Source organism: Pelodiscus sinensis, chromosome 14 (genome assembly GCF_049634645.1).
Source record: "Pelodiscus sinensis isolate JC-2024 chromosome 14, ASM4963464v1, whole genome shotgun sequence".
NCBI classification, from domain to species: domain Eukaryota; kingdom Metazoa; phylum Chordata; order Testudines; family Trionychidae; genus Pelodiscus; species Pelodiscus sinensis.
In genome coordinates, this window is record NC_134724.1 from 34,891,125 (window position 1) to 34,913,910 (window position 22,786).

General features: G+C 49.8%; 1 protein-coding gene across 2 annotated transcripts; it reads right to left on the reverse strand.

The window, feature by feature from the left end:
• Positions 1-1,548: 1,548 nt before the first annotated feature.
• SCAMP5 (secretory carrier membrane protein 5) lies at positions 1,549-22,088 on the reverse strand. Of its 2 annotated transcripts, XM_075897404.1 has the most exons (7): positions 21,940-22,088; positions 12,751-12,817; positions 12,196-12,324; positions 9,113-9,269; positions 6,073-6,174; positions 5,529-5,646; positions 1,549-3,718 (listed from the first exon to the last, which is right to left on the reverse strand). In XM_075897404.1, the coding sequence occupies exons 2-7, from the start codon at positions 12,755-12,757 to the stop codon at positions 3,524-3,526; spliced, it is 708 nt and encodes a 235-aa protein (XP_075753519.1). In that variant the 5' UTR covers positions 12,758-12,817; positions 21,940-22,088; the 3' UTR covers positions 1,549-3,523. The 2 variants fall into 2 exon arrangements, with proteins under 2 accessions (XP_075753519.1, XP_075753520.1); XM_075897405.1 differs by lacking the exons at positions 12,751-12,817; positions 21,940-22,088 and having other exon boundaries at positions 9,113-12,076.
• Positions 22,089-22,786: the final 698 nt, after the last annotated feature.

Below are 22,786 nucleotides of genomic sequence, written 5' to 3' on the forward strand. Positions count from 1 at the left end.
AGTGAGCTTTTAAAGCACTAATCTACACAGTGGTCGGATCCATGCAGGATCAACCAGTTTTTATTAGATCTGCACAAGAGGATCACTCCAGGTAGCCAATGAGCAGATGGTGGAGATTAGCTGAGGGCCAAGCACTGGAGAGCAGAGAGAAATATTTTCTATCTAATACAATCTCTGGTGCAATGATAGGTCTCTGGAAAGACCTATGTTAAGTCCTAGGGACTTGATACTAGCGTCAGAATCTTAGCATATATAACAGTGCATAATAAGACTGGATACACACCCAGGAGGCATAGATAATGGGACAGAGCTCACAGATTCTAATGTTTTGTTTTTCATTTAGTAGATGCAATTGGAAAGAACACTGTGTGATTCCTTAAGAATATTCATATTTTTAATAGGTTTGAAACACTCCCAATTGTGTGGTTGAGGAAACTAAAAGCCACTCTTTGCAAGATAATTAAATGTCTGTGCCTATCAAAATGGGAATTGGGCCCAAAATGCAATACTACGGCTAAGATTTTGTCCCAAAAAAATTATGCATAATTCATGGCACAATCACAGGAAAAAAATGATTATTTCATCCAATGTTCCCTCTAATCTCTTCCATCAATGTGTGCAATAAATTTATGTGCACCGAGGCAGGTGCAAGTGTGCACCACCAGTAGAAACAAAAAACCTAGCTGTGGGTGCTCTGCTAATCAGCTGGGCAACATTTGCATCTCTTCTAAGGAGCCACATGAGCACACAGCTCACAGGCTATGTCTAGACTGCAGGCTTCTTTCGAAAGAGGCTCTTTCGAAAGCATCTTTCGAAAGAGCCTCTTTCGAAAGATCACGTCTAGACTGCAGGCGGATCTTTCGAAAGAGAAATCCGCTTTTTCGAAAGAGAGCACCCAGCGAGTCTGGATGCTCTCTTTCGAAGACGGCCTATTTACATTGAAGAACGCCTTCTTTCGAAAGAGGAACTTTCGAAAGAAGGCGTTCTTCCTCGTGAAACGAGGTTTACCGCCATCGAAAGAAAAGCCGCGTTCTTTCGAAATAATTTCGAAAGAACGCGGCTTGAGTCTGGACGCAGGAGAACCCGAGTCTGGACACGGCCACAGGGAACACTGATTTCACCCTATGGTCACAGCAACTTTGGGGCCTTTGCTGCTGCATATAAGCAGTTTGTTTTGATCTAGTCCTCTTTGAAACAGGTCCAGACCAAAGCTAACGAACTGTTAATTCATGGCAGCAAGGTCCATATAAATGGCAACATTCACAGTTCTGTACCAGTGATGATTATTGGGACAGATGGTAATCTCATATTGGTGAGAATTTGCTACAAAGCATTTGATTTCATTGCAGTTACTCCAGAGTCAGAGAAGTATCTAAACTCTTGGCACCACTTAGATAGCAGTCACTGGTTAAGCGCAATTCAATCAAGGTACATATTCTGCAGTTTCTCTTATTGGTGGTAGCCATGCAGATGCATTCAGTGTCATTTTACTGAAGATCAGTCACTTTCATTGATTTTGGGGATGCAATAGAGAGTTGGCTAAAGCTGTATGTTTGTATTACTGCTTGTTTTAATAGGTTGTCTTTCTCACTACAAATACAGAAGGCGAAATAATCACTGTTAATTTGTACATTCTCAACCAGGGAACTAACAGACCACAAGGTTTGGTAGAATACATTTAAGACTAATTATAGGTAATTGCACAGTATTTAAAGTCTGATTAAGTATATTATAGCCTAAGTAAAGGCTTCCTTTCTTCTGTAAGATATATACATTTTTATCATACCTTTATTTCACAGCCTTTGCAAAAGACAACCAGCTGCTGCAGAATTATTTAAGTTGTATCCTTAAAAAGGAAACTTCTTTATTCTTGGCTGGCTTTGCTGTAAAAAATTCTTCATGTTGACATAATTCTTGCATATATAGTTCATATACACACATCATTAGGCAGCTAAAGAGAAGGGGCTCTGATGGTCTGAAAAGTTGTATCATAAGCAGGGCAACTAGAAAACTAATAGGCTTTGGAATGTTGAGTTACTAATTACAGGACCACCGTTTGCTTTTAAGACATTGGGGAATATTGACCAGGGAGGAAGTTGATACTTGATCAAAGGGGCCAGACTAGATTACATTTTAACTAATTTCTGATTATGGAGAAAATCAGAATTAATTTTGGAGAAAAGCTGGCCTCCCTACTTAAAGTGCATTCAAGTCTGAAAAGTCTCTCGCTAAAAATAAGCATATTGCATTCCCTATTCCTTCCCCATTACCTCTAAATCTACATATTTTTCTTTTAACCACCAGAACAGTAAACTCCTCCCAGGACCTAAAACTGAAGTTTTTGTGTTCTTCGGCATTTTATATCAGCACATGTGGCAGTCCACGTTTAGTTGACTATTGCACCAACAACGTGCAAGACATTCGACTCCAACTTGCTCCGCCCTAGCTGTATGGAGTTTTCAGGGCCAACATGAGTAAACACTTCCTGGACATTAAGGTTGGGATTTGCAAGCAAACCTGAATTTCAGGGGAAGATGGGCCCTTCACTCCCTTAGGCTATGATTTTACAAGGAGCCTAAAAACAGCTGGGTGACTTGATCGTCCGTAGGGCCAAATCCTGCTCACACTACATAAACAATACTGTGTCTAGGAACAAGGTTTGGCCCTTACTATGCCAAAAAATAGATGTGTTGAAAAACACTACACCAATTTTACAATCACTTTTCCCACCTGAACATTTGAATAATATAGGACTTGGAGTGTGGAACTCAGACCAGAGCTTTCGGAATGTACCAAAGTTTCATACTAAATGGAAGGTCCGCTACAATTCAAACAGAGCAAATTCCCCACACTTCCTTGGGGCCCTCGCTGTACAGTGACACACCAATACTGTCTTCCTCACAATACATCAAAGATTAAATGATTACAACACCCTTAGTTAAGAGAACCCATTGTTTCTGAAGCTCGGAGGGAGGATACGGACAAGGGGAGCCCTCCTGGCTTCAAGGAATTTAAGTGCTAAATCAGCTAGTAACCTGCTACAATAAAAAGGAGAATTCCTGGGATTGGATGAACTGGTACCAGTTGTCTCTAGAGGAAGCCATTAATAACCGCACATTAGCAACTGGAAGTATTAGCCAGTGAAACTCCCACGTTGTCAGCGATCTAAAGTTTTGTTCTTGACATTTGGTGAGCTTGTTGGTTTTTGTTTTGTTGATGTTATAACATACATCTATCACCACAGTAATTTAAAAGTCACCACCGTACACTACTTCACGGGGGAACACAAGCACATGGTTACTACTGCACAGTACAAGTGTCCTGCAGGTCAACTCACAGCTTCTTCAAAATGAGAAAAAAAAAAAAAAAAGAAACAGAAAAAAAACAAAAAAGACCCTGTTCTAGAGTAGAGGGAAAAATCAAGTATCTTACACTCCCCTTGCTGAAATGGTTACACAGACCTGGCTCAGCAGTATTCTCCCTCACCATCCCCAACCTCCCACCTCATGACAGAGTCTTCTGTTCACATCTCATTGGAATAGGTGTAGTTAGGGGTGGCAGAATACTGTGTTTCGTGCTGCAGCACGGCTCCCTGTGCAGCACCGACTGCCGCGTTGTGCGCTGCCTGTTGTACTTGTGGATTCTTCCACGCTCCTGTAGTCCACTCCTCCTGTGCTTTGCTGAAACTCCCTCCGCTGCCCCGGTAAAATTTATGCACCTGTGTGGGGCAAAGGCAGAGAGAAAGGAGATCACTGAGGTGAGTCCCCGACTCTTTTTATTATTATTATAATTATTTGGATAACCTGAGAGACCCTAGTGCAAAGTGTCCAATCCTCAGAGCACTTGTAGCTCCCATTGACTTCACGGGCAGGGACTTAACCCCGCAGGATCGGGACTGAAACCGACAGATGCTAGAACAGCAGCCCTGGAAACCAGCCTGCTCCATTCAACAGCCCTGGCACTGAAACTCTTCTGACCACAGTGACTCAACTGTGACCTAATGGGACCACCCTGCAAGGTGAAAGCTGCTCATTCTCTACCTCGAGTTAGTGTCTGCTCTATACCTAGACTACGGACAAGAGAGGCAAATTAACCTATTGGGATGGTCGTTTGTGATGTGGGCGACAGTTTGCTGCAAACCATAGTGAGACAATCAACTCACTGCACATACGCCACCAACCCATCACCTAAAGGTAACTACTTTTGGTCACTAACAATCCAGTCCAGAGGGGAGCAGACAACCTACTCTATACAAGTCTTCCCCAGAGTCATTCATTCCCCTCTTTATCCCTATTCCTAAGGCAAGAAATGGGAGAGAAGGAAAGCTGCACTATATCAAACACCTTTTACAAACATCTACCTCATTTTCTAACTTCAAGAGCCCTCGCCAGGCTTGCTAACCCGCAAGAAAGCCAATTAGTACTTTGGGCAATTAGAGAAGTCACAATGAAGACTGAGCATTCCACACACCAAACCACAAAAAAAAGCAAAGGCTTTAAAGGTTTCATTCCTAGCTCGAAACCATGATCACCACCATCAAGAAACCAATTACAGGGCAACATACCTCTGTGAGCAAGAGCTAAGCCCAGGAACAGGAGAATATGAAAATTTGGTGCTTTAGTGACGATTCTGCTGAACTTTAAAAAAAATCTAAACATTTCTTACTATAAGGAAGAATTTCCCTGGGAGGCCCAAGCTACATCAGCAATCAACATTCTTCTTTAAGTCACTCTCTCTCAGGTTTTAGGACAAGCTCAGCAATAAGAGTACTCTCTGTTTTTTAAAACTTAGCAGCCTGAACCTGCATCTTGCCAGAGCCTAAGGGAACTCAAACTTCCAGGATCAAGTCCTGATGAGATAACATGATCTTGGTAAATTGACCATTCGTTATCAGTGGTAAATAGGTCAATGAAGGGATAATAGGAGATACTATAGAGAACTTTCTGGGTGTCTGGCTGGTGAGTCTTGACCACATGCTCAGGGTTTAGCTGATCGCCATATTGGGGTCGGGAAGGAATTTTCCTCCAGGGTAGATTGGCAGAGGCCCTGGAGGTTTTTCGCCTTCCTCTGTAGCATGGGGCACAGGTCACAGCTGGAGGATTCTCTGCATCTTGGGGTCTTCAAACTATTTGAAGGATTCAGTATCTGAGATATAGGCGAGAGGATTATTCTAGGAGGAGGTGGGTGAGATTTTGTGGCCTGCATTGTGCAGGGGGTCAGACTAGATGATCATAATGGTCCCTTCTGACCTTAAAGTCTATGAGTCTAAGTCCTGTCCTAGATCTGACAGCACTTGATTTGGAGATGTCCTAAGTTTGGCAAAAACTGTTGTTTCAGTCCCAAACACAACACCGGCTCCAGACATTGTGAACAAAGGGCTGCCCCTAACAGAGGAAAGGAGGGGAGGTACTCAGGTGAGCAGCTCTCTAGAAACACCATGGAGTAGTGAACACCCCAGCTGGGATCTGTTGCCCAGATGGCCACCCAGAAAACATCCCAATTTCTGGTGTCTCATCCTGCACCCATACCATACTGAGGGCGATGAAGGAGAAGACTGCCACGACTGTAAACATGATGGTGGGGATAAGCATCACTACAGCTGCACCCACGTTGGTCCCAAAGAAGGATATTGTTGCGATCCAGCCACTGCAGGGAGATGCAAAAGGGCTTTGGTTAAATCAGGTTACACTGCTGCACCCAGTAGCTATGTTTTTTCCCCACTGGCTTTGTATGCTGCAAGCTGAAAACCGCACTCTAAAATGACGGATATCCCAAACACTTCGCTATCTTGGATAATTCTAAGCCATTCTTGAAACCAAGTAGTACCCAAAGGCCACCCCAAAGCCTCCTACCTCCTTTCTCTGCCACATCACATCATTCATTGCCCTTCTCCTCCCACTCCACTAACACGCTCCTTCCATACTCCCACTTCTACCCACTCGATGCCCTGAACTAGCTGAGCCCTGGAACTCTGGAATTTTTTTCCTTCCTAACAGATGAAAAAAAAAACTCTTCTCTGTCAGCTCCCGAAGAGAAGAAAGAAATCTGTCACATCCAGCCTGTCTTCCTTACCAGACTCCCCAGCCAGGGATCCCCACTGCCTGGATAATGCTGATCACCAGCTGGGCCATGAAGGTGAAGAAGAACGCCATGAAGCTGAAAGAACTGTCTGTCCTACAAGAGAAACAACTCATTGTCATTCTCCTCCTCACTGCTCTCTGCGCCTCAGCTGGTCCTGCAGCTGCACTCCAGCTCTTATCACCCCGAACACCCAGCATCTCGGCCACCAGAGCAGCTAAATAACGCCTTTGATTCCAGCAGAGACTGTGTGGCCACAGTGGGTGGAGGAGAATGGGAACGGATGGTTAGGGTGAACAAGAGCTGCCCACAAAGAGTCAGGACAGTGACACCACAGCATAAGGAGGGAGAAAGGAAAACGTGAAGGACTCACGCTGTCAATCAGGGTTCCCTGGCAGTTAGTAATGATTTGACAGCAGTTAGATGGTAGGTAAAGTGGGGGGGAGAGGGGCAGCCTTGGAAAGGTGGTAAGAGTTTCATTGTCCGCCACGTGAGCAGTCTGTGCTAAGCTTCCCCACTGCTCTATGGGGATGTCTACACAGGAATAAGAAGCTAGTGGCTGGCCTAAGTCAGCTGACTGGGCTTGCAGGCCCACTGGGCTCAAAAACTGCTGGTTGGACATTTGGGCTCAGGGTGGTGCCAGAGCTCTGGGATCCTGCAAGGGTGGATGGTCCAGAGCCAGAGCCCTACCAGCTACACAGAGATTTTTAACCCCACAGCCCAAGCCCAAATCAACAGACTCAGACCTGCTGCAGCTGTGCTGTGGGTCTTTTATCCCTGTGTGGCCATATTTAGCTACTTACATAGTCCTAGTTACCATTTTATTAGAGCACCTCAGAGTTAGCGGATCTTATCCTTAACACCCCTGCCAGGCAAAGTATCCCCATTTTGCAGTGAGGAAACAAAGTCACGCTCATGTGTGGCTGGGTGGGAATCAAACCCAACCCTGGCCGGGTTGATTTAGTTGGGATTGGTCCTGCCTAGAGCAGGGGGCTGGACTTGATGACCTTCTGAGGTCTCTTCCAGTTCTATGATTCTTCTGTGTCCCTATCCAGCTCCCCTATCTACTGGGCCATTTTTCCTCCTTGCAAGCAGGATGGACAAAAATAAAACTGGTGATTTAAAAATATATATGAAATAATTTGTAATTTAATTTGTATTATGTTGTTTAAATTATGATAAGAAGTTATTTTTAAAAATAAACCCATTTAAGATAAAATCTGTTAAGGCATGAAATTAGTATAAGCTCTTAAAACATTTACATAAAAAATAGTTAAGCTGAATCCATGAGCCTGGATCAAAAACTCTGCGTTAAAGGCTGCTTTTCTGAATTAAGAAAGAATCAGGGGGAAATATCTCATTTTTGAGGTTGAGTTTTATAAATATGGCACAACAGGTCATGTGTTGTATAAAGGGCTTGTTTTGTTTTAAAAAAATGTTTATGCTATTCTAAGCGTTAAATTCAATTCCAGTTACTGTCCTAATACAACTTGACACAAATCATGAGCAAAAAGTGAATTATCTGGAAAATATGCAGTATATCATACACCATTTTCTAAGATACTAAAATGTATGATGAATAAAAATTGGAAAATATTAAGCTATATAATTGATTAAATACACATGTACACTCCTAGGTAATAAAAAGATGTACCAAATCTAATGCAAAGGCTTTATTTAGCTAAGTGAACATGCTTTACTGATTACACCAACCAATTAGAATGCACCTCTCTTTAGAAAATGAGCAAAGTACAAATGGAAAAGCTGATTGAAACTGATGATTAAACTCAAGGCTTTTCTACTTGGTGATTTAAAATCACCTTGATTTAATTCAGTCCACCCTGCTCTCGAGTGGAGTACTAATGAAGCATTCAGCAAGCTGCCAGGGACTGGAATAATGGTGAAAATAGGACTGCTCTAACCTGCACGCATAACCAGTACCATATGTGCTATCCACCCCAAAAGGTTTGTAAAAGGAGCCTCTAATGGAAAGAAAATATTCACCACCCAAAATAAGTCAGATCTCAAGCAGAGGCTGCAGGGCACTGAGTTTCTAGAGGCAGGGTCGGTTTAGGACAACGAGAGATCCCACAGAGGTTCCTTGGGGTAAAGGAAGAGTTGGATGCCTACAACTGGTGTAAACTGCCATAGCTCCCTTGAGGAGCTGCGCAGCTTTACACCAGCTAAGGATCTGCCTTGGGGTTCTTGAGAATGAATCGGAGCTTCTAGAGCCAGAATCTGTAAGCACTTCAGCTTCCAATGCCTTTTCCCTCATGCTTGTGCATCATGGCTCAGTGAGACCTGCAGGTCAAAGCATGAACTTTAGCAAGATACACAAGCATGTTCCTAGATTCTGCTAACTTCACTGGGCCAAATTCTAGTTTTAAAACCAACTGGGTGCTTACGTATATTGCTAAATCAGAGCCAGGCGCAGGGGCTGTGAGCTGCTCTCCCTCCCCTGTCTCTCAGGACGGAAGAACCCTTTAGTTACTGACTCAATTCTAGAGCCAGAGAAGCTATAAACCCTAAGATAGTTGGCACCCTGTACTTCTGAGCTGGAATGTGGTGGCTGTGGAGTCAGGAAGAAACATTTGCAACTCATCTAACCATTGACCCATCTTCCCATCTCCAGTTCTAGCATCAGTTTGTCTGATCTCCGAGGCATCTCTCTTCAGGAGCCTCCACGCTCTGCAGCAAAAGCACAGAGTCTGTCAATTTGGGCAGGAACAGAGCTGGAATGTGGCCATGCACTGTACCTGTCACCACGGGACAGAACACAGTATCCATACTCTTCCTGATCTCCCGTGACTCATTATCAAGAACCCCACTCAGAGGGAAAACATGTATTGGATACATTAGTCTTTCTGAAGAGCTGATATCTTAATCCTGAACATCCAATTTCCCAAGGTAGGAGAGGAACGGTGTAAGTAGGAAGGGAAGGGAGAGATTCCCAAATAAAGACGACCCAGTCTAAGCATGGATTATTCATGAGAAGAAAGAGAGTGAGAAGCTGTGCCCAGCTGTGACCACTTACTTGAAGGCTTTGTAAATAGGTCTAAACCAGCAGACATAGGAGCAGGGTGTAAAGAGAATGAGCCAGAGAATTGCCAGTCCAAAATTAACAGCTCCACCGCCTCCAATCAGCCATGCGAGGCAGCCAATCAGATTCACTGCCAAGGTGATGCTGTTCACTGCAAACATATACACACAGACACACAGAGGGAGCAAAGTAGCACACTGCAAGAGAGTAAGCTGTGACTGGAGGGGCCCTTCAGGCGGAGACTTCCATGGGGTTCAGAAACACTCAGGCAGGCCTAATTCAGGAGTGGGGTTTTGTCTGCAGTTTTTATCCCCCTTTTCCCTCTGTAATTTCACCATCCTTCCATGCCCACCAGGCTCCCTCAGGCAATGGTTCCAAGCCAGTTGAAGCAGGCTGGCATCAATGAGTCATGGCCCAATGGGACTCCCCGCAGACATCACCCGCTCCAGGAGGTGAGAATCAGGGTGTGGCAGAAAGACACAAGCGCCTCCAAGTTGAGTAACTGAAACACAATTTCTCTCTTGCCACCAAAGGGTGGAAGAGAGAGAATTAAAGGGAACATCTCCCTTGCCACCAGCAATGGCTTCACTGTCAGAAGCGCGTTCCCGGGCGAGTTAGACCAGGCAGCCCAGCTGCCTTTCCCATGACAAACTCGACACCAACTGATCAATTCGGAGCGTAAAAGTGACAGGTTCGTGACTGGTCTACGGCATGTCCAGATCGGAAGAACAGGGATTCTCCACTATGATACTAGGAGGCTAAGCGATACAGGGCTACTACAATGAAGAGAAGCCTCGCAGAGGCCATGCAGAAGAGAAGCTGTCATCTGCATTCCTGCACCTCAGAGCTTTAGGAGGAACCTCTTTTCCAACTAAAATGAATGCCCTCCCTCCAAACAATGCATTGGAGCAGCCAGGGGGGATGTTTTGCTGGAGGAGATGAAACTGTTCAGCCAACCCAGTGGTCTGCCTGGCTGGGAATCCACATCATAAGGCACTCAAGGATGTTCCATCACCATCTCCCCCCTCTTCTCTGCCGTGTCTTCTCCCCAGGGGATCGGCTCACCTAAAGGGTCTCCTCGGACAGCAAGTTAATAGAAACTCTCTCAGCAAGTTCGACAGAAACGGGGTGTTTGTGCTTCTGCTTTCCAAGGCTTGAGAGCAAAAAGGGGCCCATTAAATGCAAGTGTAATGAGTGCAGCCATATCAGGGATGGGGCGTCAGAGTGACTGCACACCTCCCTCCCGGCGCGCTGCAACAACCTCCCTGAATGAGAAAGGGGAAAGCCAGCCCAGCTCCAGAGCCAAAGCTGAAAACTGGGAGAGTCAGCAGGGTGGGAAGCTCATTGGGGGAGACAGATGCATGAGTCAAAACCACCAACCCAGTCCCTTTGCTACGAATTCAGATGCTTCTAACCTGCACTTGGAACACAAACCACGCCCCTAGGGAAGGTTGCATCCATGCAACACTTCATTTTGCTTTCAATTTTCAGAGAGAACACCTGGTAAAGATCAGAGGTCGTATTAAATGCATAGGCTGCCTGCTTCCACAAACCCTGTATGTGCCTCCTCCTCTCCCGCCAAAGAGGAGGGTGAAAATAATCATTAGCAGCCCCTCCTCCCCTTGCTTCCATCCTAACCCATCCCAGACCTTTTACCTAAAAAAGGAGGCACAGAGGTGGAACAATCTCCTCTCATTTAAAAAAGGGGAGTGACTTCAGGCATTCGCACTGTCCTTGCTACACAGAAATGCTCAACTTAGCTACAGGTCAGGGGGACTGTAGGTAGTAGTCATGTACCCTTCCCCACCAGGAATGCTGTATCTTCGACCTGGAGGCATCTCCTCTGGGAACAAGTTTTGTTTCCAAGGACCATTTAATCTTTGGCGTCTCCACTGAGCTAGCCAACAAAGAGGCCAAATCATGCCAAATGCAGCGGTGGTTTCTCAGAAGTGATCTTCTGATGAAGTGCTCCCCACACACCCGTTTGCTTAGGCATTTCCAACACTGACTCCCAACACCGTGCCAGCTTTCCTAACCAGGTCTAGATCATTGGGACAGTTACTCATTTAGCTACACTCTGTTTAGTGAAGTTACACAAACTGTGCACGCTTGCTAGACTGAATCCCCTTGGAGCAAAGAGGTGGCCAGCTCCACACCAGGCTTCAGAAAAGGGGAAAACACACATGGAGGAAGCCCGACACTGTCTGCTTTACACGCCCACAAGTCAAACTAGTAGGCGGTCCCAAGGCAAGGGAAATCGGCCCCCCTTGCCAGCTAGTTGCATCAGTGGCATTAGCTCTGGTCAAGGGACCACGGCTTGGATGACAGCACATCACACAGCAGCTGCAGAAGGAAAAGGTAAGATTTGGCTCTGAGGAAAGCCTCAAACGCCTGCACTGTGGAAAGCTGGGTACGGCCAAGGTGTTACACTTTGGCTGGGTGAAAGAGACCCGGTCACTGCATCAGAGGCCCAACACTCACTAATTTAAAGTGACCTTTCAGCTTCAGGGGCAGGCTTGCAGCTTTGTGCTGGATGTGGAATTTGCAAACTAGGGAATTGGGGGATGGGGTGGGGGGAGGCATAGTGACCTAAAACATAAGGCTGGAAGACAGCTTCACGGCTTCCACCTGAAACTGGCTCAGATTCCTGGCTCGGGAGGGCCTGGCAGGAAGCTGGGTGGTAAAAAAAGACTGCCCACTTGGACGGAGCTTCTTGGCAGTGAGGGAGAGCCCGAGTGCAGACACTGCTGCAATGTAAAACTAGGAAGTGTGCTGGCAGGGCCTGCATTTCCCAAGTGACAAGCCCTTTGGCTGAGGGAGCCTGACAGGGAGAAAATCTGGGCAGTAAATCCTTCAGCAATGAGAAACTCACTGGCTGAGCTGCTCCACCTCAGGGCAGGCCTCTGTGAGGGAGCAGAGTCCTTGAGTGGTCTTTGGTTTATGAGGCCACGTGACTACCTGCAGGGTAGGCGAAAGGAGAGGAGCTCTCTGATTGGCGGCAGCAGAGCTAAAGCTCGAGATGAGCTCATGCCCTCCAGAACCAAGGGGGGGGGGTGCTTGCCCCAGGGAGGACTCACACATCCAGAGGTAGTAAAGGCGCTTGGCCAAGGTGCGGTGCTGCGGTGGAATGTCATCCTCAAAATCCTGGTAGAAACATGGCTTCAAGGGGATGAATCTTGGGAGCGGTGGGAAATTGTTCACCTTCTCTGTGACAAGAGAAAAAACGAATCGCTGAACAGAGCCCAGCACAAGTCTCTCTTCCTCAAATTGATCCGCCGCTGACTGGCTAAAGCACTGACCTAACCCAAGCAGAGACCTTGGAAGTGGGATAGTGGGGTTACAGGTTTGTGTCTCACCGATTTCCAGCTCAGATTTGCTCAGTTTATATGTTAAAAAAAATGATTTCCTCTCATTGCAACTCAGCCTGGTCTCTGGCAGTCTAGCTGGGCTCTTTCATTTTCACACACAACCACCAGGAATGAAGAGCACGCAGGCCAAATTAACCCTTTGTGTCACAAACCCAGGGAAGGTTAACTGGGTAGCAAAGGCCAATGTGTCACCCACATTAAAGCATAGAGCCCTTTGAGAGAAAAACCAGTTCTACGAGATCCAGCAAGGATTTTTTTCCTTACCCGCCATGGTGTCTGTCTGTTTCTACTCCACAGCTAAGTCTGAGGACAGCTTGCACCTCTGCCAAAACTGAAAGAAAACAAGAGATAGTAATCACATTAAAGACACACACGTGGGGAAACAACGTTTCTTCTATGTTCAACCATTTCCTAGCATTTACTCTGTTACTAGAAGTGTAAATTTTCTAACACCGTAATCCCTTCCCCCCAATCCTACATACACACAGATTCCTGCCTGGGGAAATTCAGGTAGCCTCTTGGCATTTCTCCAGTGCATATCTTTCCTAAATTAAAGGAGTAAATCAAATCCCTTCCTGACTCCTCATCCCTAACTCGCCAAGCCCAACAACCAAAAAGACAGCTGATTGCACTGCAACATTTAGTGGGACGATCCTGAGACAGAAGGATCCCAGTTCTCTTCAATCAGCATAAAAATCATCCCTTGTACAGCAAATCACCTCTTTTAAACACCCGGAGATAACTGGCCCCCAAGGAGAGTGCTATAAATAAGGCGTGGTTGCATTTCTCTTTTGTATTATTCACGCGCACCCCAGTACATATACGTACACTCAGATCTACGGTCCACACCTGGTAAAGATAAGCATGTGTTCCAACTAAAGCACTGCCTGCAGCCAGAAGAGGAAAAGAAGATTCAGCAATGTGGGGCAGGGAGAGGCTTAGTGTCTAGTGCCTACTCAAGTGACCTACATCCACCGGCAGTTTATTCCAAGGAGAGAAGACCAAGCCAGAGAGCAGGCCAGAGACACATTCAAACCATTGACCTACTGCATGCTAGTCTATGGAAGGGAATGCAAAGTCCCAGAACAGCCAGCTCAGTTACACAGCAATCACCAGGCTGGGTTTGTATTTTCCCAGAGACAGGTTAAGAACTAAAGCCCAGATTGTGGACAGTTTAAAATCCTGATCCAGAGCTGTGCTGTGGCACAACTCCTGAACACCAGCACTTTTTCCGCTCAATTCAAACAGCCTCTACTGCTCAAGGGAGCTGTGCACTTACAGCTAGAAAGGCAGCAATAGTTACCATCCCTTCGTATCACCAGAACAAGACAAGGTACAGTGAAATCAACATTAAAATGTGTCATCTATCACAGGGTTGGGCAATAAAACAGGAGCGATTCACCAGGATTAGCCTCCAGTGGGCCACTGTTGCTGTATTTACCTGCCCTTCTACAGGTACAGGTGATCACAGATCCTATTGGCTGGGAACAGCGATCCACGGCCAGCGGGAGCTGCGATCCCCCCTACCTGCAGAAGCACAGGTGAATACAGCGGTGTGGGGGCCCTCCGAGTATCTGCCCACCCCGATATACAATTTACTCGGATTCAGAAATTAGAGTGCTTGGGAACATTTTTAATTTATAAAGTGCGCCCAGTACAGAGCAGTTCTGAGGACATGAAGAGTTTAAAAACAACACACTGAAAAATAAACGAATAAATAAATAATCCCAAATGCCTTATGAAGGTCAGCCGATTTGGGCTTGCTTAGAGCAACTGGGGGAGTAGATGGAGGAGGAATGAGAAACCTACAGTCAAGCACATCCATGTCCCCAGGCATTTAAAGGAAGGATCTGACTGCTCAAGGAGTCAGACCCATAGTGACCTCATCTACTATTACTGAGCATAAGGAAGGAGAGAATCTCTCAGGAAATTATGCACCGGAGATTTTTAGATCAATAGGACTATGGCACACATACAGTTTTAGGAATCACCATGAATTGCATCCAGCTAAAAGCAAAAGTGTCATATTCGCACTAGGGATATAAATTACTAGTTGACTATCCAATAAGCAAAAGCTCATCGGCTTCATGAGGCATAAGGGAGCAGTCGACAAAGGCTTCCCTTGTCGACCGATCTGCGTCTTGACTTGCGCGCTATGCCAACGATCAGCTGAGCCGGCACAGCACGGCGGCCATTTTTATTTTAATGAAGTCGGGGATATTTAAATCCCCGCTTCATTGACTATGTCGGGTAACCTATTTTAGATGCCTCTCTCGGAAGAGGCATGTAATCTAGACGTACCCTATGGGTGTGTCTAGACTACATGCCTCCTTCGACGGAGGCATGTAGATTAGCCAGATCGGAAGAGGGAAATGAAGCCGCGATTAAAATAATCGCGGCTTCATTTAAATTTAAATGGCTGCCCCGATCTGCCGATCAGCTGTTTGTCGGCAGATCGGGGCAGTCTGGACGCGATGCGCCGACAAAGAAGCCTTTCTTCATCGGCACAGGTAAACCTGGTTTCACGAGGCTTACCTGTGCCGATGAAGAAAGGCTTCTTTGTCGGCGCGTTGCGTCCAGACTGCCCCGATCTGCCGACAAACAGCTGATCGGCAGATCGGGGCAGCCATTTAAATTTAAATGAAGCCGCGATTATTTTAATCGCGGCTTCATTTCCCTCTTCCGATCTGGCTAATCTACATGCCTCCGTCGAAGGAGGCATGTAGTCTAGACACACCCTAAGAGAGGCAGCAAGGGGAAAAGGGGAAAACACAGGAGCTGGTGCTGTGGGGAGCCGGCTTAAAAGCCGATTCATCCCAGCACCATCTCCGGAGGGCAGGGGAGGCAGAGGCTAGCGGGTGACCAGGTGCGAGCTGGGAATCAGCTGTCCCGGCTCGCTCCCGATCCCCCCCGCTGTGCTTCTGCCTTTTAAATGTATTAAGGCCCTGCCAGCACTTAATACATTTGAAAGGCAGAGCCGCAGCGGCGTTAGCTCCCAGGGAGCTAACGCCACTGCGGCTCTGCAGTTCTCCCCTCCCTACTGACCAATTGAGTAGTTGATGGAAATTCCATTGACTACTCGATTAGCTGATCATACACAATTTACATCCCTAATTCACGCTGCGGCCAAAGTTGCCACGTAGGTCAGTAGCTACATTGGGCATATCCGCTGAAGTTGTGAAGCTCTGAACTAAGAGCATTACAGCTGAAATGGGCTAGCTCTGGCAACGTCCCCATATGCACAGAGAGAAGAAACAGGTCATATACACACTTGAACAGAACCCCACTAAAGTCAGCACTGCATGTGAGCCCTCAAGGCCATTGCTCCAATTGCACCAAATGCCATTGCTCCAAAACACCTCCTGGGAGAGGAAAACTAGAAGCCCTCAAGTGTGGTACCAGTCAGGGCTTTCAGGCAGGGGGGTATCATATGGGTGGTCGGAGAGCTAAAAGAATCATGATGAACACCCGCCCTTTGTCCATCACTAGGCAAGGCGTGTTCACCAGCGAGGTTACAGTAGTGTCAACTGCATGTCACACCAAAAGCCAGACCAAAAGAGATCAATTAAGTCCAAGTGATGCTAGTGAGATTCCTAAATGGCAGCAGGGGCCTCACCACCACTCCAGACCTGGAAGGCATTATTCTCAGTAACAGACCTGGAACCTGTTTGATATTACTATTGCATGTGTTCATCTTCTGGGTCTCTGTCCGGAAGCTCTTCCAGTGCATTTAGTACCCTGATGAGTTTTGAGGTGAGAGTACTTAGATACTAAAGAAAAACCCTAAATAGATATGCACAAATCACACTTTATTATAAGTCCCTGGATCAACAGCAAGTTGGAACTAAATTTTGCAGCAAAGCAGCTTCAGTAACATTGGTACTGTTTAGGTTTAATGAATGGAATGGAGGTTTAATTGAATGGAACTTAATAGAATAGATAAGTCTGAACCACATCTCCCCTATTATTAGATATTAAGCTCAAATGGATACCATCTCCAGGTGTTTAATTTTCACCACACTGTAGATTTTTGCATAGAAAACAGAGAAGAGCATCAGAGAACATGCCAAGGGAAAATGGGGTCCTGGATGGCTGGGGATTTTGGTACCCAGTAGGATGCAGGAAAAGGTCTGGGATTAGGATATCACACACTGCCTTGGCATTTCTGCCAAGATGATCAGCTGAGGCCTCTGACTGCATGTGCCCAAACAGGAGACGCATTGAGTCTGATTTTTAACACACAGCTCCACTTGCACTCAATGGGAGATGGCGCTGCTCAACAACTCTAAAAGATCAACCCGAAGGTGGCTCAAACTTAGCATCCAGACACTGATGCATGAAATTTAGCGAACACGTTTACAAAAACTCCTGCACACAAATGTGTAAAGCCCTTTTAGTGACCAAACCCAAGTATGTGACTTAAACTGACAATGTCACTTTCACATAAATAAAATCTCCCAAAGGCAACCACCCAAACACAGCCTAGCATCCCCCTCACCTGCACATCTAATACAGCTATTAAATTTATGCTCAGTCAGTTTACTCCAGTCCCTCTGCTGTTACTTGTGGTGGAAGTGCAAATGCAGACCAGACAGGGTCACTTTCACCAGTGGGACCTATCTAGCCTTTTGGTAAGCAAATCATTACACAGATAAGGCCTATTAACTACAAGGGATTAAAAGAACAACACACACTTGACACATATTTGGGACCAAATTCTCCAGCTCTACTGCAGGGGTAAGGAACCCAAGGCCTGGGGCCGGATGCAGCCCCCTGCTTGCCTGGATCCGGCCCTTGAGGTTCAGGGTCCCCTCTCAGCTTTGGGGACCCCAGGTTGGTGCCCCAGCCCCCCCCCATAACTCCTCACACACCCTACTATGGGGTGGAGCACACAAAATCTACTAGGCTGGGCTCCCCTAGGCTCTGGTGTGTGAAGGGAATGTGGGGAGCGTCTTTCTGCTTCTCAGTCAGGGGCTTCTGCAGCCCCTGACTGATTGTTCTGTGGGTCAGCGGTCCCTGATTCAAAAAAGGTTCCCCACCCCTGCTCTACCGGAACCAATGGATGTTTTGCCATTGACTTTAAAAACAGCATGTAGTCCTATGGCACCTTAGAGACTAATAAAAATATATATAGAATCATGGGCTTTCGTGGGCAAAACCCACTTCATCAACTGACGATGATATATATTTGTGTTAGTCTCCAAGGTGCCATAGGACTACTCATTTTTAAACACAGAAAAGCACTCTGAATTTAACATTAAGATTTATCTGACATGACTAACACCTCCAAATCCTTAATATATGACACACTGAGTGGTAACTGAGTTTACACCAGTGGGTTTTTTTTGTATTTAAAAAAAAAAAAAAAAAAAAAAAGGTGCTGGTACTCCAGGGGAAAAGTTGTTTAGCTCTGACTGGAGGTGCTGGCATTGCATCTGGGGGTGCCAGTACTGTGTACCGGGCAGTACCCTCACAAAAAAAGCACTGGTTTACACTAACTCACACTTTCCTTTTGATAAATAAATAGCAATAGAAAACAGTGAGGAAAAGGATCATAAAAATAAGCAGGTTCAGTATCTTCTCCCACCGCACTGCCACACCTTTTCAGATGGGAACCAATACTTAGTTCCCTCTTTCCCCTGCAATAGGGAGGTCTGTGATAAGAGTCACCCACCACCCACATACAGCAGACACAGAGTCCCAGTGTGTTTCAACTGTGGCACGTTAATTCACCACACCCGCCTACCAGTTTAGAAAGGAATTTACTCTTGAATTGTAACTGGAGCTGGGATCAAGACACAAGATTCACATCCAGTGAGCCAATGGCCCAGCATGCTAAGGCATTCAGATCTAGGGCAGTGGTTCTCAACCTGGGGCATGGGACAATGCAAAATTCATCCTGAGGGTACATCAACTCACATAAATATTTGCGTAGTTTTACAATAGGCTACATAAAAAGCACTAGCAAAGGCCAGTCATTAAAATTTCACACAATGACTTTATATTGTTCTATATACTACACCCTGAAATGTAAACACAATATTTATATTCCAAGTGATTTATTTTATCAAAAGGTAAAAATGAGAAAGGAATAGGGATGTGAAAGGTTAATGAGTGGTTCTTCCCCGTTATGGTTCACCAGTGGGGCCTGGAGCAGCCTCCACTTGCCACAGACAAGGCCCCACTGTGGGTAGAGGGCACACCATCGAGGTCAGAGCAGCCCCTACACCCACCTGTTTAATCGGTAACCAGTTAAACAATGTTTTACCAGTTAACTAATTAAATGGGATTTTACATCCTAGAAAGGAAGCATTTCTCAATAACAATAGGATGTGATGCTTTTGTATTTTTATGTCTGGATTTGTAAGCATGTTTTTTTTTTTTAACTACATGAAACTAGGGGGTATGCAAAAAAAAAAAAAAAAAAACAGACTCCTGAAAAGGACACAGTAATCTAGGAAGGGCCCATGATCTAGGGTTTGGGTTCAGCACATTATAAAGATAGAAGCCATGGACAACAATCAAATCCAAGTTGCAATTTCAAAACAACCCACAAGAAACATAAAGTAGGTTTCCTCTGCTTGGTCCCATCTTTCACTGCAATACACATACCAATTACTCATTGCATGTTAATAAACAAGCCAGTTGTGCACTCCACTAGTGAGGTCACTGTGCAGACAGCAATCAGGCCTTCCCCAAAACATCCTGGCACACTCTAGAGACATATTAGGGTGAAAGGCCTCTTACTCTCACACACCCACAGAAGCAAACAGAAGGCCCCTTTGCATGCACACACCTGCAAAGGTATGATGCACACATGAATAAAATGCTTAGAAGAAAGCCCCCTTGCACAAGCACACACACACGCACAAGAATAGTGGGGGCCCCCTTTGCACAAAAGCACTCACACCAGAGGAAAAGAGCCTGTCACCCACTCAGGAGAGGTGGATGGCCTGTATGTGTGCTGGGGCTCACAAACATGGGCGGGGAGGACAGCTTTGCAGGCACTAAGGCACACACAGGGAGAGGAAGCCTTTGGCAGGTGCACGCATACATACACACAGAATGATAGGGTGGATGGCCCCTTTTCACAGAGGCACGCAAGCCACAGGCTCCTCCTCAGCACACATGGGAATGTGCAAGCCTCTCCTTGGCATGCACATGTAGGGAGGGCTACAAGGCCCTTCCTTGGCACAAGCATGTGCACACACAGGTGTAGGGCCACAAAGCCTCTCCATGGCATAGGCATGTGCAAACATAGGTGCACACAAGTGGGGAGGATAAGGCTCCCTGGTGTTCACAGGTGTGGGGGTCCCAGGCACCTGACATGCACAATGCACAACAATGAAGGTACCAGGCCCTAGGCACACATGGTGCACACAGGTGGGTGAGGGGACTGCCAGGCCCTAGGCACACATGGTGCACACGGGTGGGGGAGGGGACTGCCAGGCCCTTGGCATGCGTGGTGCACGTGGGGGGGAGTAGGCTGCCAGGCCCATGGCCTGCGCGGTGCACATGGGGGGGGGGAGTAGGCTGCCAGGCCCTTGGCATGCGCGGTGCACACCCGAGTGTGGGGGGGCGACAGGCCCTTGGAACGCGCGGTGAACACGGGGGGGGTGCCAGGCCCTTGGCACGCACAGTGCACACGGGGGGGGTGCCAGGCCCTTGGCACACGGGGGGGTGTCAGGTGCACACGGGAGAGTGGGCCAAGCCCTTGGCACACGCAGTGCACACGAGGGGGCAAGCCCTTGGCACGCGCGGTGCACACGGGGGGGGGGAGTGCCAGGCCCTTGGTACGCGCGGTGCACACGGGGGGGGAGTGCCAGGCCCTTGGCACGCGCGGTGCACACGGGGGGGGGGGGGAGTGCCAGGCCCTTGGCACGCGCGGTGCACACGGGGGGGGGGGGGGGGGAGTGCCAGGCCCTTGGCACGCGCGGTGCACACGGGGGGGGGGGGGGTGCCAGGCCCTTGGCACGCGCGGTGCACACGGGGGGGGGGGGAGCGCCAAGCCCTTGGCACGCGCGGTGCACACGGGGGGGGGGGGGAGCGCCAGGCCCTTGGCACGCGCGGTGCACACGGGGGGGGGGGGGGAAGTGCCAGGCCCTTGGCACGCGCGGTGCACACGGGGGGGGGGAGCGCCAAGCCCTTGGCACGCGCGGTGCACACGGGGGGGGGGGGCGCCAGGCCCTTGACAAGCGCGGTGCACACGGGGGGGGGGGGAGCGCGCCAGGCCCTTGACACGCGCGGTGCACACGGGGGGGGGGGGGAGCGCCAGGCCCTTGACACGCGCGGTGCACACGGGGGGGGGGGAGCGCCAGGCCCTTGGCACGCGCGGTGCACACGGGGGGGGGGGGGAGCGCCAGGCCCTTGGCACGCGCGGTGCACACGGGGGGGGGGGGGGAGCGCCAGGCCCTTGGCACGCGCGGTGCACACGGGGGGGGGGGGAGCGCCAGGCCCTTGGCACGCGCGGTGCACACGGGGGGGGGGGGGAGCGCCAGGCCCTTGGCACGCGCGGTGCACACGGGGGGGGGGGGGAGCGCCAGGCCCTTGGCACGCGCGGTGCACACGGGGGGGGGGAGCGCCAGGCCCTTGGCACGCGCGGTGCACACGGGCGGGGGTGCCAGGCCCTTGGCACGCGCGGTGCACACGGGCGGGGGTGCCAGGCCCTTGGCACGCGCGGTGCACACGGGCGGGGGTGCCAGGCCCTTGGCACGCGCGGTGCACACGGGCGGGGGTGCCAGGCCCTTGGCACGCGCGGTGCACACGGGCGGGGGTGCCAGGCCCTTGGCACGCGCGGTGCACACGGGCGGGGGTGCCAGGCCCTTGGCACGCGCGGTGCACACGGGGGGGGGGCCAGGCCCTTGGCACGCGCGGTGCACACGGGGGGGGGGGGGGCAGGCCCTTGGCACGCGCGGTGCACACGGGGGGGGGGAGCCAGGCCCTTGGCACGCGCGGTGCACACGGGGGGGGGGCAGGCCCTTGGCACGCGCGGTGCACACGGGGGGGGGAGCCAGGCCCTTGGCACGCGCGGTGCACACGGGGGGGGGGAGCCAGGCCCTTGGCACGCGCGGTGCACACGGGGGGGGGGGGCAGGCCCTTGGCACGCGCGGTGCACACGGGGGGGGGGGGCAGGCCCTTGGCACGCGCGGTGCACACGGGGGGGGGGCCAGGCCCTTGGCACGCGCGGTGCACACGGGGGGGGGGGCAGGCCCTTGGCACGCGCGGTGCACACGGGGGGGGGGCAGGCCCTTGGCACGCGCGGTGCACACGGGGGGGGGGCAGGCCCTTGGCACGCGCGGTGCACACGGGGGGGGGGGGCAGGCCCTTGGCACGCGCGGTGCACACGGGGGGGGGGGCAGGCCCTTGGCACGCGCGGTGCACACGGGGAGGGGGGGGGAGCAGGCCCTTGGCACGCGCGTCCCGGGAGCGGATCAGGGCGGTCGCAGGACTCACCTCCCCGCAGCCCTTCCCCGTCCCGGGCAGTCAGCTCCGCTCCGGCCCGCAGCTCCCGCCTCCTGCCGCAGCCCCCGCGCCTCGCGCGCGCCTGGCTCCGCCCCCGCCACAGGCAGCGCCGCAACTCTCGCGAGAGCCGAGCGGCCCGCAGGCCGCTGTCCAGGGTACTGGGCGCGCGGGTCGGGGCCTCACAGGCCGGTGGCGCTGAGCGGGGGGGCGGGGCCAGGCTCCGAGGGGGGCGGGGCTCCAGCTCGAGGGACACTGAAGGGACCAGGTTGTGAGGGGAGGGAGATTGGGGCGCCCCATGCTCCAGGGGGAGGGGTTACTGGGCTTTGAGGAGATTGGGGCGCCCCATGCTCCAGGGGGAGGGGTTACTGGGCTTTGAGGAGATTGGGGCGCCCCATGCTCCAGGGGGAGGGGTTACTGGGCTTTGAGGAGATTGGGGCGCCCCATGCTCTAGGGGGAGGGGTTACTGGGCTTTGAGGAGATTGGGGCGCCCCATGCTCCAGGGGGAGGGGTTACTGGGCTTTGAGGAGATTGGGGCGCCCCATGCTCCAGGGGGAGGGGTTACTGGGCTTTGAGGAGATTGGGGCGCCCCATGCTCTAGGGAGAGGGGTTACTGGGCTTTGAGGAGATTGGGGCGCCCCATGCTCTAGGGAGAGAGGGTTGCAAGTTCTGAGAAGAGCAGGGGGGCTGGCTCCTAAAGGGGAGCACAGAAAGTCCCATTGCTCGGGGGGGGCAGATCTGGAGATGAGCAGGGCAGGCGGGACCCCCAAATTATGCCACTACAGGATTCTACAGTATCTGTCAGTCTATTCAGTTTATCAAAAAGAAGACTGGGAGATAA

Bases quoted from the DNA above. Each gene is read 5' to 3' on its own strand.
- SCAMP5 (XM_075897404.1), bottom strand. The intron at 6,175-9,112 runs GTAAGTGGTCAC...TTTCTCTTGTAG, and splicing joins CCTATTTACAAAGCCTTCAA to GACAGACAGTTCTTTCAGCT. The intron at 5,647-6,072 runs GTAAGGAAGACA...ATCTCCCTGCAG, and splicing joins ATCCCTGGCTGGGGAGTCTG to TGGCTGGATCGCAACAATAT.